Below are 15,933 nucleotides of genomic sequence, written 5' to 3' on the forward strand. Positions count from 1 at the left end.
CGAATACAAGAAAATTATTTTTACTCATCTAGAAAATCCTTCTTGATTTAAGAATTTTTAGATATTTTGGCTGGAAACAAGACAAAAAATCTAAGCTAGAAAAGCATTTTTTTGCAGTGTATTTATTGTGAATTCTAGTTTGTGTATAAGCTCTTTAATGCAAAATTGTGCTTTTGTTAATTTTGGTATCTGAGTTTTCTTATAAACTTGGTGGGAGTTGAGTTCATAGTAATGAGAGTGTGTAGGCGTGGTCTCTACCGTATCACTATTTAAATGCGTATGAGGAAAAGCTGTGTCCAGACTTGATTTTGAGACATTTCTGTTGGACATTCCTACCACATCAGCTTTACTACTGGTTTGTGATTCAGTTTAGTTGAAGATGCGTCTGTTGGTCACCTCTGTGTTGCTGGTGTTGGGCTTTCCATTCATCACGACTAGCGTTGTTGATTCATTCAGCGCATGCAATGATTTCTTTGAAAAAGAAAAGCCTCCAGAAATTGAAGGTGTTCTGAAGAATTCAGTCTCACAGGACAATAACCGCTACAAACTAATCTGTCAAAGACATGATGGCAATTACAGATATGCAACTCTCTATGACACAACAGCTAGGATCCCTCTTTTCTCAGCTTACAAATATACTGGGCTGTATAAAAAAAGACCACACATTCAGTGGATGATCGAACCGCAGGTAATGTTTCTCATTGTGGTTGGTAAAAGTTATAATTGAAACCCTTACTGTTATCAAAGTGATCAAATTATTAGCTTTAACTGAAATTGTTTAATTTTGTATTTTTTCTAACTTCCCTGATAGATAAAATGACTATACATCTCTTTTTGTTTGTTCATTATATCTTCTGTAGCTTGAACCTTTAGATGGCACAATGTCTGAACCAGCTGCTAATCAGGCTTCACAGAGAGACTACTTGAAACCGGACGAACTGGAAATTAGCCACTTATTTGGTGTCATTCAGGGTTTACAGAGAGACTACCAGAAAAAGGACGAACTGGAAATTGGCCACTTATTTCCTAACAGCCATGCACCTGATGAAACCACTGCTGAATCCACATTCACACTGACCAATACTGTGCCACAGTGGGGTACATTTAATAGAGGTAGCTGGAGAAGAATGGAGCAAAAAGTTAGAGACGACATGCTTGATTACTGCCGTGACCAAGACAACAATGCTAATATTTTGGCCTATGTGCTGACAGGAGCTGTGCCTGGTAACAAACTCTTGAATAAAAGAGTCAACATTCCCTCACACATGTGGACAGCATTCTGCTGCTATAATTTTAAAAGTAAAGAATGGGTATCCAAGGCTCACTGGGCTGATGAAAACACCCCAAACCCAATCCCTGAAAAAACACTGAAGGAGTTAGAGGACTTTCTGTCGGATAAATTTAAACCATCTGAACTGTTCAGCGAAAGATGTTACCCTTATTTTAAACATGAAAGTTTAGCGATTCCAGAGGATAATGAGCATGCATCGTGGTTCTTTTTATTTTGATGATTAATTAATAATAAATAATAATTTTGGACCTGTTTATGCAGCTAAATGATCTCTAAAATAATGCTTAGCTAAGCTTGGCCGATTGTGAAGGTGGCATGAAGAATAATGGTTACTCTGTTATTTCCTCGACCACTATGTAATGCAAAATAAATAAATGCTTTCACAATAAATGCTTACAATCTCAGTGCAAAACATGTCTCTTGTAGTGTTATTTGTCTATTGAACATGACACAACCACATTAAGGTCACAACAGCATAATTTTCTTTTAAACAAACATGTAACCTTTGTCTGGAAACTTATTCCACGTTATATTTTCTCTAAATTTGTTGTTGTACAAGCACAACTTTTGAGAACAACTGAGATATTCTGTATAAAAAACCAATCTCTTTTCTTCTTTCTTTTCTATTCTTTTAGCATTGGTTTCAGGACAATAGTTTACTCATAAATCAATTGTTCAATGAAAATGGCCACTTTTTAATTCGAATTTCTTCATCATTTTAATATTCCCATTACTACTAAGGAATTTGCTACTGTTTTTGATGCCATGCCATCTGGAGTTATTAGACTATTTCAAAACATGCACTGTCCTTCTGTTTTACCTACTTTAGATCCTACTGTTTCAGTGGTGGGGAAACACTGCTTTTCAGCCACTTCTTCTAATAAATCAATGCAATTGTTATGAATGATTTTTTTGTCAATTCCAAATGTTAGTTCTTTGGAATGCTTTTGTTTTTGCCTGGAGGAAAGTTTGGCTACTAATACGATAAAATTAATTTAATTTTGAATTATCCATCAAATATAATACTTTCTTAAAGAAATACAAAACACACACACACACACACACACACACACACACATATATATATATATATATATATATAAATTGTTATTTTTGTAAATAGTACACAGAGACAATAGTGCATATATTTTGGCACTGCCACGGGAAAGACGTTTCCATATTTGTTACTAAGAATAGTAATACATTTTTTTTTTTACTTTGAGAAAATGTTTTGTTTGATGATGATTGTATTTCACAAATACAATCTTGATACACTTTATTTGAAGTAGCTTATGTCTGTGTACTTATTTATAATTAAAACAGTAACTGCCTATTACATCTACATAATTACAAACTGTTAGTACAAAAGCTACTATTACTCTGTATTTTGGACACTTTAAAATCAAGTGTTACCTGCCCAGTTGTGGAAAAACGTTTTTTTGTTTTGTTTTTTTTGTTCTGATCCCAACGTTAGGAAAGAGTGAAAGAACATTATTTTTGAATGAAGATCCAGATCCTTTGTTAGTTTCATTTATCCACAGATCCATTTACAAACAAAGCACAACTCAACGCTGGATTTTCAGAAGGATTAAAGGAGTAGTTCTCTTTCAGAACAAAAATCTACAGATAATGTAGTCACCCCATTGTCATCCAAGATGTTCATGTTTTCTTTCTTCAGTCGTGAGGAAATTATGTTTTTTTAAGAAAAACATTTTATGATTTCTCTCCATATAATGGACTTCTATGGTAAACTTCCAAAATGTACTTTAACTGAGCTGGAAATGCAAATGCCAAGACTGTGTTCAGAAGAAGGCGTAGAGATCTCAATATTGAAATGTTTTATTGCTCATTGGTTGCTAAGCTCATGAGACTTAGGCGACTCAGGAAGGCGTTTTTGACAATGAAAACTAAGCTTTTTTGAAAATCCAAAGTGGATAAATTTGAAAACGCCGTTTTCGCGTTGTAGTGTGGACTATAAGTAGTGGTTGATCTTTCTAACCTCAGGAGACTTAGTTGTGATTCTCATGTATAGGAATCCAAAATGACAATGGGAGAGAAATGTGTGAGAAACATGGGTGATCTCTAGCAAGATGTTTTTCTGCTCAACGTTTTTTTTTTTTACCTTTAAAGTGCCCCTATTATGCCATGTTAAAGGTAGTTAATATTGTTGTAATAGTCTCTTAAAACACAGTTTAAAATAGTTCAAAAAACACTTTAGTTTTCTCCAAAATTAGATTTAATTTTACCCCGTTTCTAAATGATTCGTAAACGACTCGTGTGAAGCAGTTCGAAGAATCAGTCTCTCTAAACCCCTCCTTTGCGTGAGCCCTCACTGCTGTGATTGCTCAGATGGTGCAGTCCTTTTGGATTGGTCTACCGCTTCAGCACAAAACGAAACGCCCATTGCCATAACTGACAGCTGCGGAGACCTGTTAATGCATAGAAAAGATAGCCTCGATTTTACCCTATCAATTCGAGCCGGAGTCTGACGATGAAACGGTTGAAGTGGCACATCGACAAGAAACTGTTTTGCAAGCACGACCGGAGCAGGACGTTTCTCAGTGGGTGTATGTTAACTGTGGAAAGTGCTTGCAATTTGCTTTTGTAAGCGAACCGGGCACACCTCTACGTTGTGAACTTCAACACTGTACAATGCATAACACTGCGTTAAGCCATCGTTTATCATTATCATTACTTAAACTAATAAGGCAGACAGACAGTCAAGCTGCATCAATCACAATTTTTAGACTACATTGCACTCACAGCTGAACAACAGAACTACAGAAACGCAAGTTAGCCGGTTACCAATACATGAGCAGGGTTGTTACACACCATAACGTACACAAAGACGTATTTTGAACGATCGCTAGAAAATACAATCATCAGTTATTAATCATACTTACAGGTAGGAGTTCAGAGGAGCAAGCCGGTCCAAATAAACTGGGCACTGATCCATTTTTTAAAACCAAGCGTTTGGTGAATCCCGCGTTGTAACGTTACTCCCCAAGATTGGAAAAGCTGTCATCAGTAAAATGACGCGAACACAACACAAGATTGGAATTGGACTGCTGAGGTGTTGAAAAAATTAATGTTAACCACTCATTCTTGGTAGTTTCATCTTTCGGAAGGGCATATAAAACAAATTCACTCTCACATGCAGCGCAGGGCGTTTCTTGACATGATGTAACGTTAATCCACGTGAAAATGGTAGGCCTACTGTTTGTGGGCGGGCAAGTTGTTCGCGAAATTGAACGTGGGCGGACATTACGCAAATGTGTAGCTCGTGACGTGTGGCGGTTACAGAAAAAAGATTCGAATTGCTGACGACTCGTTTTTTTGTTAGACAAAAACTTCATTTGTCGTGCACTGTCGGCGTCACAACTTTGCAGATAGTTTATGTTCACATACAGCTACATGACACACTACATGAAATATCATATTTGAAAAGGCATAATAGGGGCACTTTAATGGTCAGGACAGTAGGAATAGAGACAATTGGACAGGTGAGAAGGGAACGGGAGCATGGTAAGTACCTTTAGCTTGGACTCAAACAATGTTAAAGCTAACTAGAAAGGACTTACAAGTGCAAGATGTTTAGTATAAGAGAAATATCTTATTCTTCCAAGTTCACTTAATGTTGTTTTATTTTACTTATTGGATAACCAAAGAAAACACATGAGAATCTTATATTTTAAAGTGCTGTGTTCTTTCTGTGTGCACGTGTGTGTGTCTCTCAATGGGCCTTATTCATTAAACACAAGCAGAAGTGTACATTTTTTGTAAAACCATTCTGAGGTAAACTTTCCAATTCATGAAAGTGTTTGTATTTTCAAAATATTTGTAACTAATGCTGCTCATTTATTTCTACATTTTATTATTTTTTATACTCTAATGTCTCTGGACTCTTGAACACAGTGGCTCAGTAATGGGAGAAAGATCTATGTAATGTTTATATAGACGATGACTGACAGGAGGCTATGAAATATGTTAGATCCACTTTTACTTGTAACCGGCTTAATATAAGATCTTGCATAGGTTGCATATAACGGCAGTTTTAATGAATAATTCTATACCGGCTCTTTGTGTGAAGTGCCATACAGAGCTAGGGACATATTTTCACTGTTTTTGGAGGTGCAAGCTCATTTCAAGATTTTGGAATTTATTGCTTACGAAATTAGCACTATTGCTTAAGATAAAAATACATTTGGATACTGGTCTCTTTCTGTTGGGGCTCCCTTCCGAAAGACAGGCAATGTCACTGACACTTGACAGAAAATTTAATAGAATTTTTGATAAACTGCTACTTGTGGCAAGGAAATGCATCCTTATTAAATGGATAAAAAAACACTCACCCCTCTGTCACACAATTGTATAGAGAGATTTTTGTGGTTTTGCCACCTGAGAGGCTGGCAGCTGTACTACAGTAACATACAGAGCTTTCAGATTGTGTGGTCTCCTTCTAAAGCCTAGTTCAGACTGCATGATTTTAGCCCCGATTTTGACTCGCCGACAGGTTTTGAGAAATCGCCGACAAATGCCCGAAATCACAGGCAAATCGGTGCTCGTTCACGTGAGTGACAATCACACAGTGTGAACTATCAAAGACGCGATCTGAGAGAATCGCCGATGTGTCGCCGACACCCGTGAGATATTTGGCATGTTAAATATCTGGACCTGTCGGCGATTCAAAATCATGCCGTGTGAAAGGTGATCTGACTGAAAATAACGTCGGCGATTACCTACAGCCAATGAGACAGCAACATCCAGGCCAGCGGGAAGTTGGGGGAGGAGTTACGAAGGTATTAGACCACAATATCAACAAGAATAGCTTCGGCGTCTTTTCTTTTCGCTGCAAATGAGTGCACATGCTATTTGTATGACAAGCTTCTTGCGGGCTACCATTTTTTTATAATAATACCAGTCTCATGTGAGAACTTGCACGCCTGACCTCGCGTTGTTTTCATGTCACTTCTCGCGTGTGTTTGGTTGTGAGACGTAGTTCGCGGACCGGGACAAAGTTGTCGGCGATTCTTCCTATTGTAAAGTCATGCAGTGTGAAACCCCCTGTCGCCGATCCATCGTGCAGTGTGAATACAGCAGCGACAGAATGCTACCCCAGATAGTCATGCAGTGTGAAAACATCTGTGATGCGATTGCTTTGAAAATCGTGCAGTCTGAACTCGGCTTTAAGATCACTTGCCTCCAGACGTGAGAAAAATGGTTGTGTGTGTCAGTTAGGGTTTTTGGGTAGGCAGATCCCTCAAAAATGCATAAAGAATGGTCTTGGTTCTTTTGTGTTTAAAGTTCTTTTTGCTCTAAATGACATGGTTATATTAGACATATCTGTGACAGTGTGCTGGGGTGTCAGGTTTCAGACAGTAGACAATGAGGGAGAACCAAAACACACAGATCTGCGGGGGAAATGGGAGAAACCAACAAGAAAGTCCGGGGGTGTGACATTACCTCCCCCTCCCGGAAGGCACGTCCTCGTGCCAACAAACAGGAAAAAAAACAAACTATACAAAGTCTTAGGAGGGGGTTTGGGTGAAGGACGGACTCCTGGGAGGAGGGTAAAATACAGAGTCCAGGGTGGTGACAGAATAGTCCAGGGAGGTGATGACGGAGGGAGGAGCCAAGGAGGTGACAGGAGGGGGCTGGAGCAGAAGGAGCCAAGTGGGACCCAGAACGCAGCCATGATGGAATGCCATGGTGGAGCCGATGGAGGGAGGAGCCATGGTGGAGGAGAAGCTGACGACTCCATGGGGCCGACCGACGGAGGCGGAGCAGGTGGTGGTAGAGCCCAAGGCAGAGACAGAAAGCTGATGGTCATGGGCGACACCGAGGATCCGGAGGGCCAAGGTGGAACCCAAGGCTCTGTCGACCAAGGCGGAGATGGAGATCCGGAGATCCGCGGCGGAGCCGGAGCGACAGAGGACCAAGGCTGTGCCCGCGGGAGGGAGGAGGTCCACAGAGCCGATGGGACGGAGCGACGAGGCACAGCCGGAGGAGTAGAGTCCAGAGGCAAAGGTGGGGCGACGACTGACCAGGGCGGAGCCGGAGGGACGATGGAGCCCGGTGGAGCTGGTGGACCGACGGCCGAGACGAGGGAGCAGAGAGCTGGGGTGGAGCCGCAGGGTCGGAGGGCCGAGGCGGAGTCCAGGATGAGGGATCCTCCAGCCATGACACCGATGGAGACTGGCAGACCTGCAGCGAACCCACCGCACAGATGGTGGGCTGAGGGTGAGCAAGGGGACAGACAGAAGACAGCGGGGATTCAGGATGGCTGGACGGAACCAGCGGAGATTCAGGATGGCTGGACGGAACCAGCGGAGATTCAGGACGGCTGGACGGAACCAGCGGAGATTCAGGACGGCTGGACGGAACCAGCGGAGATTCAGGATGGCTGGACGGAACCAGCAGAGATTCAGGACGGCTGGACGGAACCAGCGGAGATTCAGGATGGCTGGACGGAACCACTCGAGGGCCGTCCTCGGACGACGGCACTCTGCAAGAGCGTCGTCTGGATAGCTGGTGGTATTTGCTACAAGCTGGAACATGATCGTAAATCCCCCTGCTTCAGCCGGAGGAGGATGAACTCTGGACGCAGAAAGGAATCCATGGGGGAACACAACGGAAACAAAAAGACTGGGAAAGGAACGAGAAACAAAACGGGGTGGAATACGAAAAAAAACAAAAACATTATTGGTCAGTCTTTCTGTCAGGTTTCAGGCAGCAACAGACGAACGTGTCAACGTGAAGCACAGGAAACACAGGGTTGTAACATTAAAGACCGACAAGAATCCAGGGAAAAAACACACACACACACACTAAATAGACAGACTGATTAATACATTCAGGTGTAGACAATGAGGGAGAACCAAAACACACAGATCTGCGGGGGGAAATGGGAGAAACCAACAAGAAAGTCCGGGTGTGTGACATGGGGTGAGGAACAGTTATATAATTTATTTGTCACTGGTGTGTGTTGAAGAAGGCGCACGAAGACGAAATGCAATGACAAGTCGTTTAATAATATCCACAACAGGTAAATCCACACAAGAATGGCAGGAAAACACACACCAATGTAACTTCAAGATCAGACAATGTACACAGAACTGAAACCAACTTATAAAGACAGGATAATGATACAAGAACAGATGACGGTGATTAACTAATGAAGACTTAACTAGGACAGGAACAGGAAATTATCAAATATAGGTAACAGAGGGGGAAACCAATATGAACAGTCCAAAGGGGTGTGACATTGTAATTATTTTAATAACTGGTTAGGGCTATATTTTGTAAACGCCTGACAATTATGCCCGTGTGTGACGAATAATGAGCATGTTTTCATTTACAAATGAAACTATGTGAATGTTTCATTCTACATGAAAACACAATATTGTAGCCTATTTCTAATTATAGTATATTAATTAGCTGAAATAAATTAATAATTAAATTCAACCTTTCAACTGCATTGCAGTAAAAATACAAGTCATATAGCATAACATACTCATAGCATTTATGTAAATCTAACCCCAAAACCACTACTACAATAAGTTGTCAGTGGAAATAAAAAAAAAGACAATGTTGTTACTGACCAATATCTGTGTAACGATTGAGCACAGGTAGACAACAGGCAGCGGGTCTAAATGCAGTTTAAGGTTCTTTAATAGTAATCCATAAAGAAAGACATCCAAAATACATGACAGTGGACCAAGTAAATCCACAGGAGGTAACACTCATCAACAACTCACACTAACAAATGCAGACAGGGTGTATCTGTCGCAGAAAAGGTTGTATTTGCTTTTAAGTATTTCAGTAATTTATTTTGTGTTAAAGTATTTAGTTCACAAATTTGGTATAATGTATCAATGTTCATTTGGAAATTGTACTTGTTAATTTGCAATAATGTACTTTGTTTATTGATATTGGTTTAGTAGAAAACATTTGGTTAAACTGTGGTAAAAACAGAAACATTGTACATATCTGAATGTCATTTTATTTGTTTCAGTTTTTCACGGTGTCATGACGTTATGTGAAGAGATTGACAATATCCAAAAAGATTTCACAATGTTCAAGTGGTGTTGAAATACAATCAAGATGGCGATCACGATGATGCTTATTCTCTTTGCAAAGAAGATATTAAACATTACGACATCAGTTGAAGCGTCATTCTTTTAATCAGAAGAAAACAGTCAGGAGCCGTTACACAGGGGCTTTATATACACAAACACAAGTCTAAACAGGAAATGGAACACAGCTGAATCAGGTAGACACTAATAAAAACACAGCATGATGGGAAATGGAGTCCATGACCACAACAACAGGCAGGAACACAAGACAACACAGGACTGCCCACTAGTGCCTCAGTGGTGCAGGCAACAGGGCGTGACAATCTGATTGGTCAAAAGACTCACCTGTGAATAAAACACTTTTGTGTGTAAGTTACCTTTTCTGTTTGCTAACAGTGTTTACAATTACATACATACATGACTTTTTTATTTGTCGTTGATTACTTCTTTATTCATTCATTATTTTTTTACTACTTCTTGCTGTTTATAGGTTTTCTAACATGAATAGAATGATGTGATACCATTAATGCTAATTTGACACTCTGGGTAAACAGTATTAAAAACAAAAAAAATACATCAATGCAGCAACAATATTGTTATCTTAACTCTGATTGGTCAAGATACTTGAGGTACTGTATAATTATTAAAATGTGCATATACAAATATTCATAATTCATTCATCCCTGTTGAAAAAAAAGCATATGCTGGTTAGGTAGGTTTTTATGCTGGTTAATCCAGGTCCTTTGCTAGTTGATGATGGTCTTTAGCTGGTTTATGCTGGTCCTTAGCTGGTTTATGCTGGTCCTTTGCTGGTTTATGCCGATCCTTTGCTTGTTGATGCTGGTCCTTTGCTGATTTATGATGGTCCTTTGCTGGTTTATGCTGGTCCTTTGCTGATTTATGTTGGTCCTTAGCTGGTTTATGTTGGTCCTTTGCTGGTTTATGCTGGTCCTTTTCTGGTTTATGCTGGTCCTTTGCTGATTTATGATGGTCCTTTGCTGGTTTATGCTGGTCCTTTGCTGATTTATGTTGGTCCTTAGCTGGTTTATGATGGTCCTTTGCTGATTTATGATGGTCCTTTGCTGATTTATGATGGTCCTTTGCTGGTTTATGCTGGTCCTTTGCTGATTTATGTTGGTCCTTAGCTGGTTTATGATGGTCCTTTGCTGATTTATGCTGGTCCTTTGCTGGTTTATGCTGGTCCTTTGCTGGTTATTGCTGGTCCTTTGCTGGTTTATGATGGTCCTTTGCTGGTTTATGATGGTCCTTTGCTGATTTATGCTGGTCCTTTGCTGGTTTATGCTGGTCCTATGCTTGTTGATGCTGGTCCTTTGCTGGTTTATGCTGGTCCCTTGCTGGTTTATGCTGGTCCTTTGCTGATTTATGATGGTCCTTTGCTGGTTTATGCTGGTCCTTTGCTGATTTATGTTGGTCCTTAGCTGGTTATTGCTGGTCCTTTGCTGGTTTATGCTGGTCCTTTGTTGGTTTTAGCTGGTCATTAACTGGTCATAAACCAGCAAAAGTACCAGCATAAACCAGTAAAGGACCAGCATAAACCAGCGTCAAAACCTACCTAACCAGCTTATGCTGTTTTTTTTTCAACAGGGATTGCTCTACAGGAAATCAAATTATAGAAACAGAATCAATCTACATTCTTAAGACAATGACACATTCAGAGTTATTGCATTGTGCCCAGCCCAGCAATTCTTGTGATTTCTCGAGCAGTTGCTGCCAGTTCATTTACTCCTTCTCTTAAGATATACTGAGTAGAAGCAAAGGACAATCCTGCAGCAACAACACTGCCCACACCTGGAAAAAGACTCAACAGATCTTTAGCGACAGCAGATGTTACAACTGCAGAAGAGAGTTTTACTGCAGTTATTGCTTTTTTTTGGATGGCATCAGCAAGCTTTGATCTGGCTCGATGTTCCTGCAAGGGTATGCCCACTTTTTTTGAAAGCCTTTTCAGTGATCTGTCATCCAAACCAAATGCAAAATAGCACCTTGCAAGGAAAAGAAACACAATGGATATATCACATACTACTGACACACCAGGCACAGGGACCGCTGCTACACCAGCAGAAATCAGAGATACGACCCAGGACAGACCTTTAAATAACTTGATCTTCTTCTCAAGACATGCAGCCGAGCACACAGGCCAAGCTTGTATAAGAGCAGATTGCTTATGGGCTGGAAGCTCTTCTAAGAGTGTGTTTTTAAGCATTTCAAAATCAAACTTCCAGAATTCAGCAGATGATATCAGGAAAACTTTGGAGTATTTCATTTCTTTCAAGTTTTCTTGACAGTCCTTTCTTATTTCATCAAGGACTTTCTGCTCTTTAAATCCCCTTTTCCTTTGCTCTGAAGAAATGTCATTGTCAATCTTGGAACGAACAAAGTAAAAATCTTTCTTCTGTTTTCTTATTTCTTTAGCCAGCATGATATCATTCTGCATGAACCTCTCAGAGTTAAGAATTAAAAAAAAATCATAGAATTTAAAGTTGACCTCTTTAAGGTATTTATTTGCTTTGAAATTTGGACTTCCTATTCCAGGCAGGTCCCAGATGTTCACATTTGGCATTGTAGGATGCGTATACATGATGGCCTTCATTGTAGTTTCTGTGACTCCAGTAGGTGCGGCTCCTTCATCATCATCACTTAGTCCTCGAAGTGCATTTACAAAGGAGGATTTCCCAGATCCTGTCTTTCCAGTCACCGCGATGTTAAGTGTGACATGTAACAACTGGTCAAATGTTTCTTTCGCTTTTGCTGTAGCCCTATCCAGGGTGGACTCGCCTGATGAGCTTACTGCCTCCAAAACAGCACGGTCTTGAGTAGACATGTTTTATACTGTAAAAATTATAGAACTACTTTAAGCATTACTTATTAAGAATTTTAATTTCTGTTATAACAGTAACTTACAGTTTCAGTATTTTGATCCAGGTTCAAACCGGGTGCTTTTTAAGAAATGAAGTTAATAGAAAGGCCTATATGCATTGGGCCTCATTCATGAAACACAAGCAGAACATATTTTTGTGTAAACTGTTCGTAAAGCCGTTCTGACGTTTGTTTGTATTTTTAAAATGTTAGTTGCTACAAAAGAAATGTACACCTCCTCCCTACGATGTGTAAATGGTGCATTAAACCTTCTGTGTTCAAACTGATGATATTGAATTTATTTATGTAGCTAAAATTCATATAGGCGGAGATTATGAGAATCGAGAATGAGTGTGCACGAGTGCCCTGTTTACGAATGATTGGAATTCATTAACATACACGTGTTTAACTATCAAATCGGATGTTTTACATGCAAATTACTCATATATTTACGCAGGTTTCATGAATGAGGCTGAATGTTACATTTAAAGACAGAATCATAGCCAAAAAAAAATCTCACAATTTAATTATGGTGAACACTACAATTAAAAAGATCAAACAGACATAGCATTTGATGGTGTTTAATACTGACCTTCTTTCCCCCTGTGTTTTCCTTTGCCCTGTCAGTGGAAATAAAACCATGTTTCATAAAATAGACAAGAGGTTAATTTACTTCAGCAGCATCAAACTGCTGAATAAGATAAGTTTAAGGTTAACTAATGTTGTGGTAAATGCATAATGGTTTATGTTTGTTTATTTATTCAAAAATATAATTATAATTTATATTACCTTCTTTGTTCCAGCAGGAGTTCCTGTATGGTATTTTTGAGAAAACTTGAGTTCTCCAAAATTCTTTTAATTGAGCTCTGTTGCTGTACAAGTATTTAAAGACAGAACATAAGTATGAGCTATATTGAAAGAAAAAAATATAATTATATTTTTTCAAACTTACAGTTGATTTCCATAAACGTGTTTGCTGTAAATGTAATAATGACTTATTCAACAAGAGGGATGGGTACTTATAAACTGGAGCAGGACATCCACCCATAGTTAGGGCTTGGCAAATCCAGGCACAGGGCTTTAACTCTTTCCTGGAATATTATGTTCAATAAACAAACGTACTTCCTTTTCTTCTAACAACTACTACCTCAGCGAATAAACATTTACCAGCAGATGTTTGAAGTTGTGACCTGCTGTGACATTGTTTCAGTTTCAGTTGACTTTTGAATGGTTTTCATCTGTTTTTTTCTTAGTTTTTTTTTTTTTTTTTTTTTAACATTGGTTTCTGAATGATTTTAATTTTCTTACAGATTTTTTTTCTTGTTACATATGATTGTTTGGCCGGCCTTGTTTAAACATGCTCTAGGAATAAAACTGAACTTGAACTCTATTTGGTTGCAAAAAGAATAATCACTCAAGAGCATAGTTCTGCTCACTAAAGCAGAAGGCATTTCTCGATTGTCATATGCAGCTTAATTGATTTCTGTTGACAAACACACAAGTAAACTAATTGATGGCATGTTGACAGCTACTGGCCTGGCATGCGTAACAATATTCATTAACAAAGTGCTTTTTTGTTTCCGATGAAAACCAATGTTTTTGTTTAAATTGTACTTAATTGTTTTGTTTGATTTTACTCATTTTGAATGGCTAATTTGTAAGCATCTCATTTAATTAATTTCAAATTATTTCTTATGTTACATTTAATTAATAGTATTGCTTTTAATCTGTTGCCACAATTTTATTGCGTAAATTTAGTGTATCATTTTTTACAGTGTAGAGTCGAGTTTAATTTCTCTCATTTGGGTGGTTTAGAAAGAGAAAAACTTAAATTAAACTTTCTACATTTTACAAACTTGCTACCTGGAGTCTTATTTATGAACACAACTTTTCCACTCAAAATGTTTCTATCTGTAATAATGAAAATATTATAAGGTATATGGTTTAATAACAGGTTGTTATTAGTGAGTCAGTTATTTAATAATGAAGGGACTTTACTTACGTTTAAAGACTTTACCTTAAAATACAATAAAAACATACATTAAAAAATACTATGGCCATATCTGCAGGTGTACATATGCTGTTCAAAAGCAGTGTATATACATCAGCACTTTATGTCTGTCCTCCTAGACTGAAACATACCTGAGCATGCTATTTCTGTATTAAAATTTCTTTGTAATATCATAATGGAAAAGCAAATATATTTGTAAGATATGTTTGTCTGTAAACTGATGCTTATGTACCCTCTCTACTTTTTATCTTCTTCTTTTTCTTGTTCCTCGTTCCTCCGTTTTGAGGCATGTGAAATGTGTTTTGTTTTAGTTTCCTGCCCAATTATTAGTTACCATGAATGTTAATTTAGTCATCACAACTGTTTGTTATTGATCATTGTGTTAAGTTCCTCATTCTTTTCATTTCATTCAGTGTCACAGAGAGACTGGAGACTTTACATATAACAATTACTTGCCTGTGACTAATTTAAGGATACACAGGTAAATAATCCAATTATCTTATATATGAGCAATCCCTTTTGAATTAGCCACTGGCAAATTCCAAATTCCATAGTGGTTAAGCATGAGCTATAATTCATTTTGGGTAAATGATAAGGGGCCATCTTTGGTCCTTTCACTTTACAACTTGCCTCAGAGCAAATCGATCTGGATTAATGGATCACAGACTATAAATACGAGGCCCCAACCATCTTTCAGGGCCAAGTATTGTTTGCGTATATCGCTGTCTTGCGTTAGTTTACAGAGTCAGTTCCCAGTCCTAGTTTCTAGTTGTAAATTCTAGTCAATGTCTAGTCATGTCGTGTTGCCTGTTTCCTGATCACCTGCCTGTCTTGGATTTGGATAAAGTTCACCTCAGTTTTTTTTTTCCCCTCAGAATTTAGCCGTAAGAAATTACTATACAGTCACATTTATGACACATCATGTCATTAATTAGAATAATATTTTTAATCGACAGAAAGCCCTAATTTAAACCATCATGTTAATCAGATCAGATTGGATTTACTTTATATTTAACATAGATTAAGTTCAATCCTGTTGCTCCACAAATTTAGGTTTCCTGACATTTTATCCTACTTCTGAGAGGATTGTGAGGGTCATGGCATCCCACAGTAGACTTGCGTCTGCTATGGAGTCTGGAATGTGAATCCGTCACTTATCTTGTGTGTTTGAAGGAATGTTTCAGGAACATCACACTAATGGTGCGTTCACACCAGACGTGAATGACGTGTTAAGCGCAAGTGATTTACATGTTAAGTCAATGCAAAGACGCGATTGTCACGATTCACCTGACACCACATGTCTTCTGCATTTGTTTAGCACTGTTTATCATTTGGTTTCTCCCTTCTGGTTTCCCCCTGTCTCTGTGTTCATTTGGTTTACCCATTATCTGTATCACCTGTCTTTGATCATTAGTCATCTGTGTCACCTGTGTTCTATCATTAGTTACCCTTTATAAGTCGTTTGCCCTTTTGTGTCTTTGTGTCGTCTTAAAGTTAGTTTGCTGGTGTTTGTTTGGATTCTCTATCTGTCATTTGGAAATAAATACGTTCTTTGGATACTCCTGGCTTTTGGACTTTCACTATAGCTCTGTGTCACCCAGCAACCCTGACAGAAGACGACACCAAGACATTAAAGATGGCTGAGGGCAGGCTATGGAGACTACGGCAGAGTGGTCGGA

The 15,933-nt window shown here is 38.7% G+C and overlaps 2 protein-coding genes across 2 annotated transcripts; one reads left to right on the forward strand and one right to left on the reverse strand.

Annotated features, from left to right (window-relative positions):
• The first annotated feature begins 320 nt into the window (after nucleotides 1-320).
• On the forward strand, nucleotides 321-1,703 carry LOC141339117 (endonuclease domain-containing 1 protein-like). The gene is made up of 2 exons (XM_073844753.1): nucleotides 321-688; nucleotides 861-1,703. Exons 1-2 carry the CDS (start codon nucleotides 380-382, stop codon nucleotides 1,506-1,508), a joined length of 957 nt encoding a protein of 318 aa, XP_073700854.1. The 5' UTR covers nucleotides 321-379; the 3' UTR covers nucleotides 1,509-1,703.
• Nucleotides 1,704-11,000: 9,297 nt separating this feature from the next.
• On the reverse strand, nucleotides 11,001-12,208 carry LOC141338975 (interferon-inducible GTPase 5-like). Its single transcript, XM_073844589.1, has one exon. The coding sequence runs from the start codon at nucleotides 12,206-12,208 to the stop codon at nucleotides 11,045-11,047; it is 1,164 nt and encodes a 387-aa protein (XP_073700690.1). The 3' UTR covers nucleotides 11,001-11,044.
• Between the last annotated feature and the right edge of the window lie 3,725 nt (nucleotides 12,209-15,933).

The sequence above is a fragment of the Garra rufa genome, chromosome 1, assembly GCF_049309525.1.
Source record: "Garra rufa chromosome 1, GarRuf1.0, whole genome shotgun sequence".
Taxonomy (NCBI): Eukaryota; Metazoa; Chordata; class Actinopteri; order Cypriniformes; family Cyprinidae; genus Garra; species Garra rufa.

Bases quoted from the DNA above. Each gene is read 5' to 3' on its own strand.
- LOC141339117 (XM_073844753.1), top strand. From the start codon at position 380: ATGCGTCTGTTGGTCACCTCTGTGTTGCTGGTGTTGGGCTTTCCATTC. The intron at 689-860 runs GTAATGTTTCTC...TATCTTCTGTAG, and splicing joins AGTGGATGATCGAACCGCAG to CTTGAACCTTTAGATGGCAC.
- LOC141338975 (XM_073844589.1), bottom strand. From the start codon at position 12,208: ATGTCTACTCAAGACCGTGCTGTTTTGGAGGCAGTAAGCTCATCAGGC.